At 38.5% G+C, this 18,683-nt stretch overlaps 1 protein-coding gene across 2 annotated transcripts in view; it reads right to left on the bottom strand.

The window, feature by feature from the left end:
* Nucleotides 1–1,396: 1,396 nt before the first annotated feature.
* LRRN1 (leucine rich repeat neuronal 1) overlaps nucleotides 1,397–18,683 on the bottom strand; it is a 56,691-nt gene continuing 39,404 nt past the window's right edge. For both annotated transcript variants that reach the window (XM_032149537.2, XM_032149538.2), the window contains exon 2: nucleotides 1,397–13,580. In XM_032149537.2, coding sequence (XP_032005428.1) covers nucleotides 11,152–13,302 — 2,151 coding nt within the window. In that variant the 5' untranslated portion in view covers nucleotides 13,303–13,580 and the 3' untranslated portion in view covers nucleotides 1,397–11,151. The remainder of the gene's footprint in view (nucleotides 13,581–18,683) is intronic.

The raw sequence follows: 18,683 nt of genomic DNA, 5'->3' as shown, positions 1-18,683 counted from the left end.
AAATTCCTCAGAAAGTGTGTGTTGAGATTTTAAAAACTGTTGAGCCTTGGGTCTGGGGAGGATTTGGTGACATGTCAGATATATTGCATGACTCATGAATTTAAACTGGTTTGGGGGATTCTGCTAGAACTCAATCTTTTCAAACTAAGAGTTCTTTTCTCCATGACAGCTATTGTTTATGCTCTTGTTAGAGGTTCAAAATGATTGCATGGGAAGTGGAATGCTTTGGTATTTGAAAAGATTATAAGGAGTTATCTCTGTCTTGCTATCTTCTTCCCTTACAAGATGGCTGGGAAAAAGATGACATCCCCTATATTTTGAAAAAAATATGTCTTTTTTATCCAGAAGAATAGAAATGGGCTTGAGGATTGCTCCCTGTGGTTTTGCTCAGCCCAATTGATCTGGGCAGGGTGTTGGGATGAAAACAGAACAGAACTGCTACACGTTATAGGAGCTAACAGCAAGACTGTCACTCACTGGTGGCTGTTGGAAGGTGCAATATATATGGCCAGAAATATATATGTCCGTAGATTATTCCTCCTCAACAGACTTAATGAAATTAACCTAAGGCAATTTTCCTCATAATGCAGGGTGAGAAAATTTGGGGGGAAAGCTTAAGTTTTCCTATTCCTAAATGTAGGGAGGCTTTAGTTCTAGTTTCAGCTTCTCCACTCACGGGTTGAGAGTGCCTGGCTAAATTATTCTCTTTCCCTGGGCCTCAGTTTCTCCATCTGCAAAACAAGGGTATTGAACTAAATGGTCTATAAAGGTTCCTCAAACTTTTATCAATATGCCTTGATGAGACATATCAGGTTGGGAGCACCCATTTGGTGAGTGAGAAAAGTGGAACTTGTTTCATATGTCATTGTGAAGGGTATGCCCTACCCAGGAGTCACAATGACAGTCAACTACCTGGACATACTCATCCAAGCAGGACTCCCAACTGTTGTGGTTGAATTGTCTCCCCAAAGTCCCTAACTGCCAGTATCTCAGAATGTGACTACATTTAGAGACAGGGTCTGTTTAGAGAAAATCAAGTTAAAATGAGGTCACTAGGGTGGACCCTGATACAATATGACTAGTGTCCTTATCAGAAGAGGAAATAGGGCTAGATGCGGTGCCTCATGCCTGTAATCCCATCACTTTGGGAGGCCAAGGCAGGTGGATCACCTGAGGTCAGGAGGTCGAGACCAGCCTGGCCAACGTGGTGAAACCCTGTCTCTACTAAAAATACAAAAATTAGCCAGGCATGGTGGCAGGCACCTGTAATTCCAGCTACTCGGGAGGCTGAGGCAGGAGAAGCACTCGAACCTAGAAGACAGAGGTTGCAGTGAGCTGAGAACACACCATTGCACTCCAGCCTGGGCAACGAGAGTGAAACTCCATCTCCAAAAAAAAAAAAAGAAGAGGAAATAGGACACAGAGACACACAGAAGGAAGACCATGTGAAGACATAAGGGGAAGACAGCCATCTACAAGCCAAGGAGAAGAGCCTCAGAGGAGACCAACCCTGCCAACATTTCGCCTTGGACTTCTAGCCTTGACGACTGTGAGGAAATAGATTCCTGTTGTTTAAGCCACCCCGTCTATGGTACTTTGTTATGGCAGCCGCAGCAAATAAATACAAGGACTGTACTCTCTAAGGAAAAGTAGAAATGCTGTTGTGGTGGGGGAGAATAGCAGGAAAAAAATTGGGGTGAGAGAAAAGAGTTTGCAGGGCTGCTCCTAAAATTGTGTTTCCTAAGTGCCCAGTCCTTGGGTCAGAAGTTGGGCATACATTTACTTATTATTTAGAAAGTGGGGAGAAAACAATCGAGAAGTTACCTGGGGCCATGTACTGTCGTAGGCCCTGGGCATGCAGTAGTGAATAAGGCAAATATCTTCCAGTGGTGAATAAAGTCAGCAGCCATAACAGTTGCTAAGAAGGAGAGAATAGCCTAATATAAGAAGGTACGACAGGCAAAACTAACTTAATCTGGGCTCTTCGAAGGCTTTGTCTAAAAAGCTCCAGGGAAAGAGTGAGGATTTTAAGCAGGGGAAAAAGGAGGGGGTGTTTCAGTGAGAGATCTACGTGAATGTGAGAAGGTATGACCAAGGTTCTGAAAAGCAGTCTAGTGGAACTGCAATACAGAGAACAAGAAGTAGGGATGTGGAAGTATAAGCCAGTAAATTAGAAAAGATAAGTAGCTTAATTACCTTAATACTTTTCATGGAGGAAGAGAAAGGACTAGGGTTAGAATTGAACTGACCAAGCCATTCGGCTCTGACTGCTAGCCATTCTAGACTTTATCTATCATTCTTTCACCTTCAGGATGACTAACCAAGGGATGGTCAAGCCTGTCATATGCATTTTTTTTTTTTAGAATGCATGGACAGAGCTTTTATTCTGGATGCCTTTTTTCCGTATTCCCTGGGGAACTGGCCAGGACAACTTAAAAAGAAAACTTTAGGATCCTTAGAGTCCAGACCTCTGCCTCCACTCTTCTACATCCAATTTTGAGCTTTCCTCACTCCCCAGAATGGATGTTGCCTACAGAGAAGAAGATAACCCAAATGAGAGCGGTGTTAAGAGTGTCTGTAGAAATTCTGAACAGCTTTGCTTAGAGAAAGTGAAAAAGAAGAGGGAAAAGGAGAGATTGTTTCCTAAGAGGCCAGTTTAAAAGGCTCTTCTTTCAGCAAACTTTGAGTTATAATTTGTCTACTCCCACCAGGATCTCATGTTACAGAGCTTTGAGGGAGAGAGAGATGTCTACCACTCTGCCCCTAAGCAGTATTTTCTGACTACACCATCTCCATTGTTTGACATTTCCACAGTGGCTGTGTGGCTTTCTTTCATTCCTCCTCTGGTGTCAGTACTCTTTCCCAAACTTCTCCCTAACCTGACCTTTGGTAGTTGTGCTACAAGAGGAAGATTGTGTGTTAATTCCCAGTATTCATCTCCAAAGTGCAAAATTTGCTGGGGTAAAAAAAAGATGGCTGTACTCTTTTGAATGAGGCTTCCAGAGTTTGAGGAACTGTGAAAGTGTACCCCACTGAACTATAAAGAATAGGTACTCATCTGACCAAATCTACTGAGAGTTGCTATGTGCCCAGAAAATGTAAGCTGTTGTGTTGTGTGTTCAGATTAGCACCTTGGGGAGCTGAAGACAAATTCACACAATCCCAGATCATTACAAGTGGCTCAGCCCAAGCAAGATGTCCTGGGTTGTATGATTTCCACAAACTTGGAATGAAGTTAAGGGAAATTTTCCCAGGTCTCAATATGGAAGAAAAAAAAAGAAAATTTAAGAAATGCAATCTGTTCCCCCAAATCAACCAAATGCCAGCTTGCTCTCTGCAACAGTCCAGAAATCTATTACCAGACAAAACAAAGTATAACCAGGGAGATGAATGCATTTGCTTCTAGCAAAAACTTACTATTCACTCCAAAGTCAAAGTTGTGAATGACTTCATTCATTCAACAAACCTCTATTGGCTTTTGGATGGTCCAGTGTTTTTCACTGTTTACAAACTGCTCCTCTCAATTTATGTAGTTAATGGGAAGCTAACTATAACTTCTAAGTCTGGAGAAATGAATTGAAATTAAGCTTTTTGTAAGATGGTCAGTTGAGTATTTCTCCAGAGAGAGACCAATAATTCAGAGGAGGTGTTGATGGAATCTGCCTTGGACAAATCTCCTAATGATCAAAACAACAAGAAGTATAATGTCCACCCATATACTTGTTAAGAGCAGAATTGGGGAAAATAACCTTTTCTATCAATCTCTTCTTGCTATCAGGAATTTCCATGATCAGAAATCAATCCAATTAAAAACCCAAGGAAAATCCCACAGGAATAGAATCTAGATTCAGAGGTATTTTGTGTTAAGTTATACTACAATGTCTTTGACCTGTTTTACTTTTGGAAACAAAGGGAGGGGTGCAGTAAGTGAGTTTGGGGGTACATGTATCCAAGTATGGTTCTTTATTACTATTCCAAGTCTAAGGCCTTGTTTGTTACACTAAAAAAAGGATCAGAATTTTGTCTAAGCAAGTGAACTAGAAATATTTGTATTTACTAGGCAAAGGACAAGCTGAAGAGGATTCATTTGTGCTTCTAAACACCACATAATCAGTTTCAATTTTCCAAACATGCACTTCCTATTTTCCTGACACCACAGACACCAAAGAAAACCTGTACTAAGTGCAAGCCACTGACTGGGATAGTCTTAAGCAATTAGGGCAATCTCACTTCTGTTTAATGCTTGTGTCTTACATATTACCACAGCTGAGGTTCCACACTGAGGTCCCAGGGCTTGGAAGGTTTATCAAATTGCTCTTGCGAGCTTCTCTTATCTCACCAGGAAGGCACTCCCCCCAGTGATTATGTGGAATGGCTTTAAAAATTAAACTGGGAATAAAGCTTCATCTGGGGACCATAGGCTCCTCATACAACCCAGCCTCTCCCTCTCCCCTCTGCACAAAAACTTGCTGTAGTTTCTCTCCTACTTCAGCTTCCAATGTAGTTATCCTGTATTTTTAGGAGCCCTTTCCCCTTTATCATAAGGCCTCCAGAATCCCCAAGTCCTCTGGGAAGACTTCTTCCACTTCCTTGGAAAGCCTGTGATCACGGCAATTTGTTTGCTGCCTAGGATGCCCTCCCTCTGGACGCTTGCTTGTGAAGCCCTCAGCTCATCTTTTCATTCTGAGCTTAAGTAGTGAGATCTGAAATTTGAGCTCCCCAATCTGACCAGTGTTCTTCTTCCCTGTGCTGTCGTGCTGTTTCATCTTCTCCGTGCAGTCATCATACTGGATGGTCCTTTATGTGGATGTCTATCTTCCTCTGTGACTACATCCTGGAGAGCAGGGGTAGGGTAGGCTCATCTTTACGTCCCTGGTGTTTGACATGGAAGAGACAAAATGCTTCCAAAAGGACTTGTTCCATTACTGAATATCCATATGATAGATGGTTATACAGTCTTTAATACCATGGTTTCCAAGATAGTTTAATAATATAAAAAGATGTTTACATTTTGCATAATAGAAAAAAGTATACAAAGCTATATATACCATGATTCCAATTCTATACTCATAAAGGTATATATTTTTATAATTATATGTATATATACATATATAAATATATACACAGAGAAAAAAGAGAATAGAAGGAAGTGTACCAAAATCTCATCTGGTTTTGAGTTGTGGAATTCTATTTTTAATAAACATTTTTCTCTAGATTCTCTATAGTAAACATATACTACTGTTATAATCAGAAGAAAAAATGCGATTTTTAAATGAGTTGCAAACACGAACCATCTTATGATGGTGGGAGCACCCCTAAGATAGTTAGAACAAAAATTTGGTAAAATCAAGTACCGTTAATAAGTGTGTGGTGCTCTGATAAGTGAGAAAATAATATGAAAGCATATATTTTGGTTAATATTCATGGTCGCCTTCTTTTCATAGTTTCATCAGTAGCACAGGAGATACTTAAACCAGTCTCTGCCTCTTACAAGATTGAAAGTAATATATTTTTAAATTAGGGGCTATTGAGATCACAAAGATACAGGATTAGGCATAAAACTCTTCACTAACAGTTCTCCAGGGAGTTTATCCTCCTAGCACCCCCAGCCCCCAGAATGATCTATAGGAAAGTTAAGATGAGATTACTTACAGCATCAGACCAAGTCTTTGCTCTGGTTGATGTGGTATATAACTAAAATGGGAGACTAACATTAATGGTTAAAAAAGAAAAACAGCAAGGTAGCATTTTCTTTCTTATCTAAGGCTGTGGCATTAAATGCGACATTAACAAGCCTTCTGTGGGGCGGTTCCTTGCAAGATTATGACACCTACCTTTTTCTTTGTTTCTCATTCTCAGGAAGAACTAAATCCATTAGGCCAATGAGATGGCCAGCCCAGTACTCTGAGTGCCTTTTCAGCTAGAACATAGTTTCATGGTTAGTCTTGGGCCTTGGAGTCTGATAGCCAGGGCTGCTTGGCTTCATCACTTATCAGTGATGAACTGAGGCTCAGTTTCTCTATGTGAAAAATGGGGACCTGAATACCTACTTTACAAAGTTATTGAGGATTCCACAAGATAATACAGGCCAAGTGCTCAGCACGGCATCTGAAGCATAAGTGCTCAAAATATGGCCATATTTGGGACCTACTTTTACTCCCACCCACTCTCATTTTGACTGATTGCTTATTTTTCTTTTGCAGCTTCAGTTTCTTCCAATGTATGGGTTTGTTGTCACAACCACGGAAGACCTGTCCTTTACTTTTTCCTCTTTGGCTTGTAATTTCCGTATACTGATCTCAGGTTTGAGTCTTAAATTAGACCCTCCCTCTTCTCCATGTTCCTAACTCAAATGCTCAATATTTGGGAGTTATGTCTTCTCTATTCCTACCTAGATTTAGCTTGTGGACCATTATACAGTTGGAAAACTACTGGTTTTAGTCACACAGTCCTGAGTTAAGTCTCAGTTGTTTTTTACCAGCTGTGAGATTTCAGGCAAGTTGCTTGGCTCTGTGAGGCTGAGTAAACACTATTCTCTAACACAGGGATGACATGGGCAACTGAAAGGATTCAATGTAAGTAATCTATGTGCAGCTCCTAGCAGATGGCTAGATGCACAATAAATGCTTCTCCCCACTTTTCCTTAAGTCACAGCTGTAAAAATGTAGTCCTGTCTGCCCCAATTACATGGTTTGTTTTCCTTCTCACGACCACTGTCCTCTGTTTATATGAATGAGATGTGCGAATATGCAGACTGATGCATTAAAATGCTACCTTATTAATTCAGGATACCCCCCCTTACTAGGAATTCATGATCATTCTGTCAGGGCCCAGGCTGAAATTTACTTTGTCAATCTAATCTTATGGGAGGGAGACAGGGAGGCCCAGGTGGAAAGGAGAGGCATGATCTGACCCACTTTGTGACCAGAAATACTTTCATGAGGTACGATACTGGATTTCTTCATATTTAATATACAACTGATATAATGGGCTGTCAGGAGGGCAAATGCATAATGCCACTTTAATATCTTACGGCATCCATATAAACTTGGGAGGGGGACTAGATGATTTCCTAAATATAAACACATCCACAAACTCCACAATTTGGTAATTATGCAAGAGCCATTGTCTGGCTGTTCCCTGTGTTTTCAGGCATGTCAGGTACCCTTGCAAATTGCTCAGTTTATATGAACTTCACATTTCCCCATTTAAGCTTTGGAGCTAAACACTTGAGTTTGTCATTAATTTTATAAAAGCTTTCCATGGTTTTCTGCTAAGGAAAGAGAGTTTGGTGTCTTCTCCACAAAAATCTATACATTTCAAAATTTTAGGAGTGTGCAACAGAGAATAGTATGGGGGAGTTCAAGATTAGAATTAAAATTTAGCCTGATATAAGTATAGTTTTGGAATGTACCTCAGATTCCCAGCATATAAGGTTCCTTAAACAAGAAAAGATAAATAAATTTGAAGACATAAAGAAAGCCTTCATTGTCATCTCCTGCCATCAAGTCTCCTAGGAATTCTTTAATATGAGAAACCCATTTAGTTCTGTTTACCTGTTCTGGGCAATGTTGAACCAGCAGATATAAAAATCCTTAGTTCCCTCAGCATCTCCTTTTTACTAAAGAAGCTGGTATCAGTGCTTATGGGGGAAGTGGGGGTTGGGGCAGGGGAACTGTCCACACCAGATTAGATCAAGTCCTGCAGAGATTCCAGGTCAAAATTATTCTAGACCTCCGGATGGTGATTCTGAATCACCAATCTTTAAAGAAACATTTTTTTTTTCTTCCAAGCTAATCCCTTTTGAATAACAATAAAAAAGTCTATTTGCAAGCAAGGCCAGAGTGAAAGAAGTGAGGTGAAGAAAGCATTTCCACTTGTACTTAGAATGCATCAGAAGTAGTTACATTTCCCTTTCCAGTGAATAGAAAGGGAAAAAGTGTGGTTTTTCCCAGCAAACTGTTGGAGATATAAAATGCTTACCCCTACCCCACCAATGGTGAAAACAGTAATAAAGAAAAGAAAATGCCTTGGAAAATGAATACAGAAATAGAAAGCAAACACCAAGTAAGGGGTTGACTATGGTGTCCTTAGCAAACAAATGAATGATTCAATAAATAGAAACCACATGAGAGAAAATACGCACTTTGATATTGTTTGCAAAAAAAAATAGAGATGATTCCTTTTTGCCAAATCAGAAACACTGACAATCAAACATTGCATTTGTTTTTATATCCATGGCATCAGTTCAATTTTTCATTAATTAAATGAGCAAGTCAGGGAATGCCTGTTTTAAGAAACTGCTCCAAAAATAACCTTGAAAAACCAGGTTAGAGATACACTATATACCCTGAGGGCAGCAGAAAGCAAAAGGGAAAATATGAAATTAGAAAGTGACCTATAATAACCACTTCACTGTTAAAGGTGACATAACATTCATTATCCATCAGGACCTAGTTTGATGTCTAATTTCACTGGCTGTCTAATTTATCAAATTAAATACCAATGAGAAAATACTTGGCCAAGGAAAAAAGTACTGTATCATTTTGTTTTCTATCAGCTGAAAATCAACTCATTAGCACAGACAGGGAAAAGTAAGTTCCAGTACTTTACCGAAGAAAAATGTAAAAGGGTTTTTTTTTCCCCCCAAACTGGGCTGGCAGAAGATATTGTTGATGAAAAATCTCAGATTTCCCGGTGCTTGCTATATCTTCAGAATGGAGAAATGGCTGAGGTTTTTCCCTTAATTTATTGCACCCGTATTTAAGTGCTCATTCTGTGTAAGTTCAAATGTTTGTTTTTATGGGCTGAATGAAGCCTCGCAGATTTGCAATTGCAGGCTGCTGAGGGTCTAATGCATCAGTGCTATCCCTTTTCATGGTTCACAGACGAACAGGAAAGTTGTAACATGGTCCACTACTCTCTGCAGACGTTTGAAGACAAGAATTCCTCAAGGGAAACACCCCAAGTTTGCATTCAATGCAGCTCCAATTCTCTGTGTTTCCCATACATACTTTGCAATACTAACAATAGAGAGTCTGATCTGCCCTGTGCTAAAATGTATCCTGAGTAAATGGGAACTTCAGGACAAAATGCATTTTTGAAGCAGGGGCACTAGGGGTTATTCAGAACTGTAAAAGAGGGGCCCTGCACAGGAACCTAAAAGGCTGCTGGGCCTTGAACAATCGATGGAGTGCAGAGCGCTGAACCGGCAGGAGTCTGACCTGGATAAGCTGCAAGCCCTCCCTGGGCCCAGGTTTTTCTCACCAATAAGCGAAGGCTTTGGGAAGGGATGCCTCGAGCTCAGGTACTTCTTATTTTTCTGTTGCAGCTCATTTGTTTCAAGATTTGTTTGCCAAAACCCCCTAAGAATGGGAAGAAAGTGATTTTTTTTTAAAGTGATTCACAAAACCAAGATATTGCCAAAGAAAGAAATATCTCAGTCTACATCACCTGGACTTTGTTTCTGCCAACTTTTCCTTGCTTTTGCTTGTCTGGCACCTGTCTGATGGAATGGTGTGTGCCTGGCGGCAGCTGCCTTTTGAAACGACCTTTATTTTCAAATGAGTTTTTCTTTACCTATTAAATCCCATCCCTCCCTCTGCCCTCTGGCCTTCTACCTAAACCTAGCTCCATCTGCTCTAAATGTTACACGTTCCCTCTATAATCTTGAAACGATTCTCCAAAACTGTCTATATATATTTGGATGAAAAATGTCAACTGTACGGAAGTTGTTTTGTTTTCTATTAATCATTTACTTGTCTCAGCAGATATCACCACACAGATATAGAGACTAATATGGGTCTAAGCATATAGACAACTGTTAAAAAGAAATAACATGTCATACAGTTTGTGACACTCCATAGATGTTTGTGTACTTTGATGAAGAATGTGGATACTACAAAAGAAAATCAGGTTTTAACAAAACTCTTACAGAAATGACATATCCAATATATTCATATATATACACACACATTATGTGTGACAGGTTGGGATGTGTGTGTCTATATATGAATATATTGGTATATATATATTTACCTTTATTAATGCATGGGATACAACAATACACCTTTTTTTCTTCATATGAACCACCCTCCCACTGCCCATTAGGTGCTAGTCAGTACTATTTAAAATACAGAAATCCTGTTCATTAAAATATCTTAAGTAAAATAGACATTTCTTCCCTTAGAAAAAGAATTAAAACCTTTTAGGGCCTAGCTTTAAAAAGCAACATGCTACAGCTGATTTATTTTCGTAGTTGTTTTTATGGATGTGAAAAATATTACTACTGCAACTAGCAAGAACTATAAATGATACATTATTGCAAGTGTTCTAAAAAATCAGAACAAAACTAATTTATTATAGTTCTATCTTCATTACACACCACGTGTTGGTGAGTTAAACACAACAAAATTGTCTTTTCTTTTAAAAGTGTCTGCTAAAGATAAAAAGAATAAGATAACAATTAACATGTAGTTTGTTACATTAAAAAATCTGATATACATACTTCTATTGCCTGTTAGCTTGTTCTAAGCCTCTTTAACTATTACAAAAAAAAAAGGAAAGAAAAAGAAAATTCATTGTTTAAAGGCAAACATTCAATTCAGTTGATACAACATTACAGTACAGTCAACTAACATCATTCAACAAAGGTAACAAGTCTAGCCTTAGCTTCTTGAGTTAAAAGTCTGTAGACCAGATTGCTACAAAAGTTTCAATGCTGCTTCAAAACCGTATGTTAGCTTTTTGGAGGACAAAGTACTTTCTACTGATGGCTTCAGAAGGGGTCATGCTACTGGTAAAAGCACAGGGGAACCCCAACCTGTCATTAATCATTTTATTGAGCACTGTAGTTAGGACAGCATTATTGAGTTTAGCACAACAACTAAAATAAAATAATAATATAATAATAATCATAATAATGATAAGAATAAAAACCAAACACAGACTGGAAGCCTAGAGTCGCTGCCAGCCGTGTCAAACCCTTGCGATACGCTATACTAAAAAAATTTGAAATATCCACCCGTCCTCTCCACTCTGCCACAAACTAGCAAAGTCAAAAATACAAAAGTCTTCAACTTGTTCACTTTTGCAGAATAAAGCAAAAACGTCTTTGTGCTCCTTACTACCAGAAGCAAAATATCCTCTGAGTTACCACATGTAATAGCTTCTGGATGTGTCAACCTGGGTTGGCTTGGTGTCTGCAGAACCATCTTTGTCTTTCTCGCTGTCACCTTCCCAGAGGTTAATGAGTGGTGGGTATAACTCATTTAGTGGGATTGAAGAGGTTTTTTGCATATACTTTTTTAATGAGTGGTGGTAGTTTTTTCTCTTAAATCTTTTGGCAAAGTACACAGCAATGGACGCAAGGCTAATGATGGCAAACATAGACCCCATTACTGCAGCAAGGGCTGTACTGGTTTCTTGATCAGAGATGTCAAGTGCGAAGGCGGCATTTTTGGTTGTGACATTTACGCATGACTTCTGAGTCTGCTGATGAATATTGGACACTGTGAGACACACTTCATAATCTGTGGAAGGCTGCAGATGTGTTAGGTTGTATTCATGGACATCGACTGGGACCCTGGCAGTATATGTTATGTGAGGGTTATCAATCTTCATGGTGGCAGACGACCATTTTAAGTTTGACGTCATGACATTGGAATTAACTTTCCAGGACACTAAGATGGAATGGGATTCTGTCTGCTTGACATATATTTTTAGCACCTGGGTACCATCCAGAAGGGTCCCATTAACCTTAATTGTTGCCACTCGAGTGTCAGCCCCTTGGACATTCTGGGCAACACATGTGTATCTTCCTGAGTCTCCAATTTGTATGTTAGATATTTCCAAGGTACCTTCGCTACTTAGCTTGTATTTATCTGAAAGGGTTTCCACAGTTATCTTATTTCCAATGGGAGTGACCCAGTAAATTTCAGGTTCTGGCTCAGCCATGGCTCGACAGTCTAGGAAAACCGTCGTGCCGATATCCATGTTTAAACGATTTGGGAAGGTGTTGTGAGATATCATTGGGAGGCACTGTTCACTCGAATCCTGGATTAAAACTTCCTTCACCTGGTGCCCTTTATATTCGGGTGGCATGGCACAGAACATGGATAGGGGCTCCATGAAGCGGATGTTGGTTTTGTTGGAGTTAATCCAGTGGATCACACAGTCACACCTCAGGGGATTGCTATGGATACTGATCTCACGCAGATTGGGGAGGGATTCGACTGTCTTTTGGTAAATGGCATTCAAGGCATTGTTGTTCAACATCAAGCTTTCCAGAGCAGGGACACTTCGGAAAGCCAAGCGGTGGATGTAAGAGAGTTTAGGGTTATTGGTGGCTTCCAGCTTTGTGAGTTCAGGCAAGTTATCCAGGGCATAGCGGTCGACAGAAACGAGCTCGCCCATGTTGTTGATTCCCAGTTCTTTTAAACGAAGCATATTTTTGAAGTCCCCTTCTTGGATTTTGTGAATGGGGTTTTTGTTGAGGTCTAGGAATTTCAAATTTGGAACTTTTTGCAGGGCAAGTTGAGGGACTTTGACCAGTTTGTTATCATAAAAAGACAGGCTCTCAAGGCTATCCAGACCCACCAAAGCATTTCCAGGAATATCAGTGAGATACATTCCTGCCAAAACTAAGCTTCTCAAATTTACGAGGGGTTTGAAGTTCATATCCAGAATTCCAATCACAGGGTTTTCTCCAATCATGAGAATTTCCAGGTTGGGTGTAGAATCAAACCAGCGACTATCAATAACTTTCAATCTGTTGGAGTTCAGGTGGAGCCTTAATAGATTTTTTAAGCCTGCAAAAGCATTAGCAGAAATAGTGCTAATTTGGTTGTGGTTGATGTAGAGTTCTTGAAGGTTGCTGAGGTCTTGTAGACAGTAATCAGTCATCTCTGTAATCTGATTTTCCTCCAAATGCAGCGTTGTGAGCTGGGTTAGGTTTGCCAGCCCGACCTCCTTAATGTTAGTAAAGTTGTTTTGGGAGAAATCTAGTTCAGTCAAGTTGAAAAGCTGCTGCAGCTCATCCACAGTCTTTGCGATGTTATTGCTCTGTAAGAGAAGCACTTGTGTGTCACTGGAGAGGTTACTGGGAATCCTTGTTAAGCGGAGGTCATTGCAATCAACAGTGGTGGCTTCTCTGTAAGTTGACTGTGGGGTAAACCAGGGACGAATTTCACATACGCAAAGTTGTGGACACTCACTATTCTGTATGGAAGACTCAGTTAATGAAGTCATTAGTAGGCCCAGCACCAGTTGGCAAGCTGCTACAACAAAGCTCATCCTAGCCATGCTGGCTTGCTGAGCAAGCTCAACTCCTGACACCCCAAAGTTTTAACAAAACGTGAACACTATACTGTGATATGTAGGACAGCGAGCAGAAAATGTAAACATTCAAGCAAAATCTTGGTTGAGCTGTGTAGAATTCCAGAGTCCAAAGGGATGGTTTTCAGGAGTTTTCAAAAGGCAGAAAGCAATTTGGAGTCTTTTAACTGTGTCTCTCAATTCCAGGCATGTGCACAGGTCCGTGGCATGAGTTATTTCAGCCAAATTGAAGTCTGGAGATGTGCCTGAAAATTAGATTAGGACAGATGTTATGCTTATTCCATATCCTTTCTACATTATAGCCTTTCTTTTGTTTACTAAAAAGGCATAGTCACTTGCAAATCTAGTATCGAATACATTCAAAATCTATTGAAGATCACCAAATAGGCTTTTAAATTATAGGACATTCTTACTATATCCCACATACTATACTAAAACTAGTTTTAGAACTCCTTCACTTTTACAATGAAATTGAGATTCCATGTACCACTAAAGTCATATATTACTGTGTACATTTGTATGTATACACATGTAAAGTCACTAAACATGCACACACACACACAAATGCACACACTCATACATACTTAATAGGAACACTAAGAAAAAGCCTGCAGATGTCTTTTCTTTAAAAACAAAGATGTCTTTAGAAACTACATGTATTTATAGCTCTAAAAAATTAAAAGAAGTTCATTCCTAGTAAAAGCAAAACATGAAAGGTAGTTTATTAAAGACTCAAAGCTAATTTTTAGTTATTTACATTTTAGTTAATACCCCATTTGTTTCCTGGAATTCTTTCTTTTCTAAATGGTACATTCTGCAGACATATTCAGCCAATGCTTTTCTAGCTCAATTATTTCTATGCAAAAAGTTAATTTAATATCCTACAACATGGATGAAAATATCAAAAGCATGCTTGAAAGATGCCAGTCATGAAAGATCACATATTGTATGATTCCACGTATACAAAGTATCCAGAATAGGACAACCTTCAGGGACAGAAAGTAATTTAGTAGTTGCCTATGGCCAGGGGTATGGGGGGGCACAGTGGGAAGGGTGCTGAAAGCTACAAAGTATCTTTTTGAGATGATGAAAATATTCTAAAGATTGTGGTGATGGTTGCACAATTCTGTGAATATTCTAAAAACTCTTGACTCAAACATTTTAATGAGCAAATTATGTTATGTGAATTACATCTTGATAAAGCTATTATTTTTAAAGTTAACTTAACATAACTAAAAAAGGAAAACATCAGTCTTTCCTGTATTCGAATAGCCACATCAGATCTTGACTGACTAATAAAAGGACTTCATTCTGTCATACCATTGGTCTCCATTAAAAACACAAACATACACAATAGATGTATTTGTATCTCACACAGATGATTTCATTAATCTCGTGAGAATGTCACTCACTGCTTAATAACTGTTGACCATGAACATGTTTATATAACCTCTCGAAGCCTCAAGTATCTTCAGCTATAAAATGGGGTTGCTCGTACAAGTACAGTTCTCATAGGACTATTGAGAAAATTAAGGGAATCTATGTAAAGTTCTTAGTGTAGTAGCTGACTCACATTATATGCTCACAAAAGTTAATAATATTTGTTATTCATCATCTTGTATCTCTAAGCTGTTTTAGTTTTAGCTAAATAGTGGTTGTCAGACGACAAGTGAAAGAAGGAAAGCGGAGCATATTTGTTTTTATTAACCATCATATATTGATTTCAATACAGTCCTCTGAAGTCAGGTATGTACTGCTCACCTGCTGACAAAGATAATATTAGTTAATGGTTCAATTTTTTCTGCATTCCAATCAGGTGTAAAAAGCCATTATGGATCCAGTGTTTGACTTGCTTTCCCAAACTGGGCCATTCACTTGCTAAAGTATTCGAAGCAGAGTTACATGTTTCCTGGTGTTTGTCTTGCTATAGTGCACTTGAGTCTTGAGCACTGAAGGAACTTCAGTGACTAGTGTATTCTTCACTTCCCTGCTATAAGGATCTAATAAAATAGAGCATATGTGTTTAAACCCAGTGCTCAATACATAGCAAGCTCTGAATTCATGCTAGCTGCTATTATTGACCTTTTGACTTTGTAAAACAACTTAGTTATCTTTGTGACTAAGAGTATAAGAATACAAATAGCCAGTACTAAAAGTTATGTATTTAATGAGTCATATTTTCACAGTAAGAAGGAAAAGTCCTACAACTTTTTTGTTATACAAAGTATGAAAACTGCATTACTGGTCTAACAATAAAAAAAAATCAAATCCAGATTCTGGCAAGTGTGAGACAGGAGTAGGAAATTATTATTTAAGTGTGTCGCCTGAAACTAGATGCCTGCTAGTCTGTGGGAGGAAACATACATTTGGAATTCTTCTCCCTCCTCCCCATCTCCAAGTCTGGTTACTTTACCATTTATTATGTAGTCTTGTGCCACCATAAGGAAAGTTTGGCCAATGATGGACCACATGTACAATGGTAGTCCCATACAATTGTATTAATAGTACCATATTTTTACTATACCTTTATGTTTCAATACACAAACACTTGCCATTGTGTTACAATTGCCCATTGCCTTCAGGATAGTAACATGCTATACAGGTTTGCAGCCTAGGAGCAATAGGGTATATCATATAGGCCACATATATCATATAGGCTACATACCACCTAGGTTTACGTAAGTATACTCTATGACATTTGCACAATGACGGAATCACTTAATGACACATTTTTTAGAACACATCCCCATCATTAAGTGACATGCTTGTATTTGCAAAACTTTTCAGTATTATAAAATTAGTTGATTCTGACTTTTATCTGGAAATTCTATGAAATGAAAAAATACAGGCTGGGCGTGGTGGCTCACACCTGTAATCCCAGCACTGTGGGAGGCTGGCGGGGGGCAGATCATGAGGTCAGGAGTTTGAGACCAACCTGTCCAACATGGTGAAACCCTCTCTCTACTAAAAATACAAAAATTAGCCAGGCATGGTGGTACGTGCCTGTAATCCCAGCTACTCAGGGGCCTGAGGCAGGAGAATCGCTTGAACCTGGGAGGCAGAGGTTGCAGTGAGCCAAGATGATGCCACTGCAATCCAGCCTGGGCAATAGAGCAAGACCCTGTCCTAAAAACAAAAAAAAAAAAAGAAAAGAAAACATACCACAGAGAATAACATTTTTATTATTAACTCCACAAATTTATTTCGCTCTTGTTTCTGTTTAGAGTAATCTTGAAACAGGTACACTGGCCACAATACATTGTTAAGAAAACTTCTGCCACAGGTTATTTCTCAATCATAACTCAAAATAGAAAACCAAAAGAATAAAGCTACCTTTCATAACTGAGATAGAATTTCAACTGTTTTTTTTTTTTTTTTTGAGACAAAGTCTCACTCTGTCGCCCAGGCTGGAGTGCAGTGGTGCGATCTCAGCTCACTGTAACCTCTGCCTCCCAGGTTTAAGCAATTCTCCTGCCTCAGCCTTCCGAGTAGCTGGGACTACAGGCACGTGCCACCACGCCTAACTGTATTTTCAGTAGAGACAAGGTTTCGCTGCGTTAGCCAGGACAGTCTGGATCTCCTGACGTCGTGATCTGTCCACTTCGGCCTCCCAAAGTGCTGGGATTACAGGTGTGAGCCACCGCACCCAGCCTCAACTAATTTTTATGTTTCAATTGAATGTAAGGAAATGTACCAAGAAGTAAAATATGTATTAAAGTTGTGTGAGAGACTTCCAAAACAGTCTATTAGTATTGAGAAATAGCCTTTATGGGGCTATAGTTTGAACATTATTATAGCTAATGCCCCCATTTTAGTTTAAATTATATGATTTGAGATAACTGTGTTGAAATATTCAAATTTTTCTTTGACATACATACACACCTTTTTTCAACCAACTAACCAACCAATCAACCATGGAAACTCAGAATGTTAGAAATCAGATCAAGCACAGAGGAAGACATTTTTTTCTCCTACATTCTATAAGAATGTATGTATAAGAATTTCCTGTCCACATCCTAGAAGACATTCCTTTGTCAGCAAGGAATTAAACATCCTTAATACAAAAGGAGATTTTTAAGATATTTCTATTTGTATTTAATTCTGAATTCTCTTTAGCAAATTTCACCAAATTTTTTTAATGTGACATTATACATAGAACAACTTTATTATAGAGTCCTTAAGCCAGTTTAGATGTTTACAATGTATGGCATTTCTCAGGAGCTACTCACCAATAGTGTTTAAATGTAAATCCATTATCACAACAAGAAAACTACAGACCAATATCCCTAATGCATACTGATGCAAAACTTCTCGTATTAAAAAGATTATATACTATGAACAAGTTGGATTTATACCAGGAATGCAAGGAAGGTTCCACATGTGAAAAACAATCAGTATAATATACCACATTAACAGAATGAAGAAGTAAAAACATATGATCATCTCAATTGATGCACAAAACCATCTGACAAAATTCAACACTTTTTCATGATAAAAACACTCAACAAATGAAGAATGGAAGGAAAGTACCTACACATAATAAAAGTCACATATGAAAAGTCCACAGTTAAAATGATTCTTAATCGCGAAAAACTGAAAGTTTCTCCTCTAAGAACGGGAACCAGGAAAGGATGCCTATTCTTGCCATTTCTATTCAACACAGTACTGGAAACTCTAGTCACAGCAATTAAGACCAGAAAAATAAATAAAAGGCATTCAAATGGAAAAGAAGTAAAATTATCTGTTCCCAGATAAAGAAAATCCTAAAGATCCCACAAAAAACCCACTAAAACTAACAAATGATGTTAGCAAATTTGCAGGATACAAAATCAACACACAAATGAGTTGTATTTCCATAAACTAACAATGACTAATCTGAAAAGGAAATTAAGAAAACAACCCCATTTACAAAAGTATCAGAAAGAATACAATGCTTAGGAATGAAGTGAACTGAGGAGGCAAAAGACTTATACAATGAAAATTGTAAGAGATAACCAAAATAAATCAAAGATGATATAAAAACAATGATGAAACATCCCGTGTTTATAGACTGGAAAATTTAATATTTTTATACTGTCTATAACACCCAAAACAATCTACAGAATCAATGCCATCTCTATCAAAATCTCAATGGTAATTTCTACAGGAAAAAAAATCTAAAATTCATATAAAATCAAGAGATTTTAAATTGCCAAAGTAATCCTGAAAAAGAACAATATTGGAGACCTCACAGTTCTTGATTTCAATACATACTGTAAGTCAACAGTAATCAAGATTGTGTGGTACTGACATAAAGACAGACATATAGACCAATGGAACAGAGTCCAGAAATAAACCCTTCTATACAT

This window comes from Hylobates moloch, unplaced genomic scaffold, assembly GCF_009828535.3.
Source record: "Hylobates moloch isolate HMO894 unplaced genomic scaffold, HMol_V3 SCAFFOLD_4, whole genome shotgun sequence".
In the NCBI taxonomy this organism is placed as follows: Eukaryota; Metazoa; Chordata; class Mammalia; order Primates; family Hylobatidae; genus Hylobates; species Hylobates moloch.
Note: the sequence above shows the minus strand (reverse complement) of the source record. Positions and strands in the feature narration are given on the sequence as shown.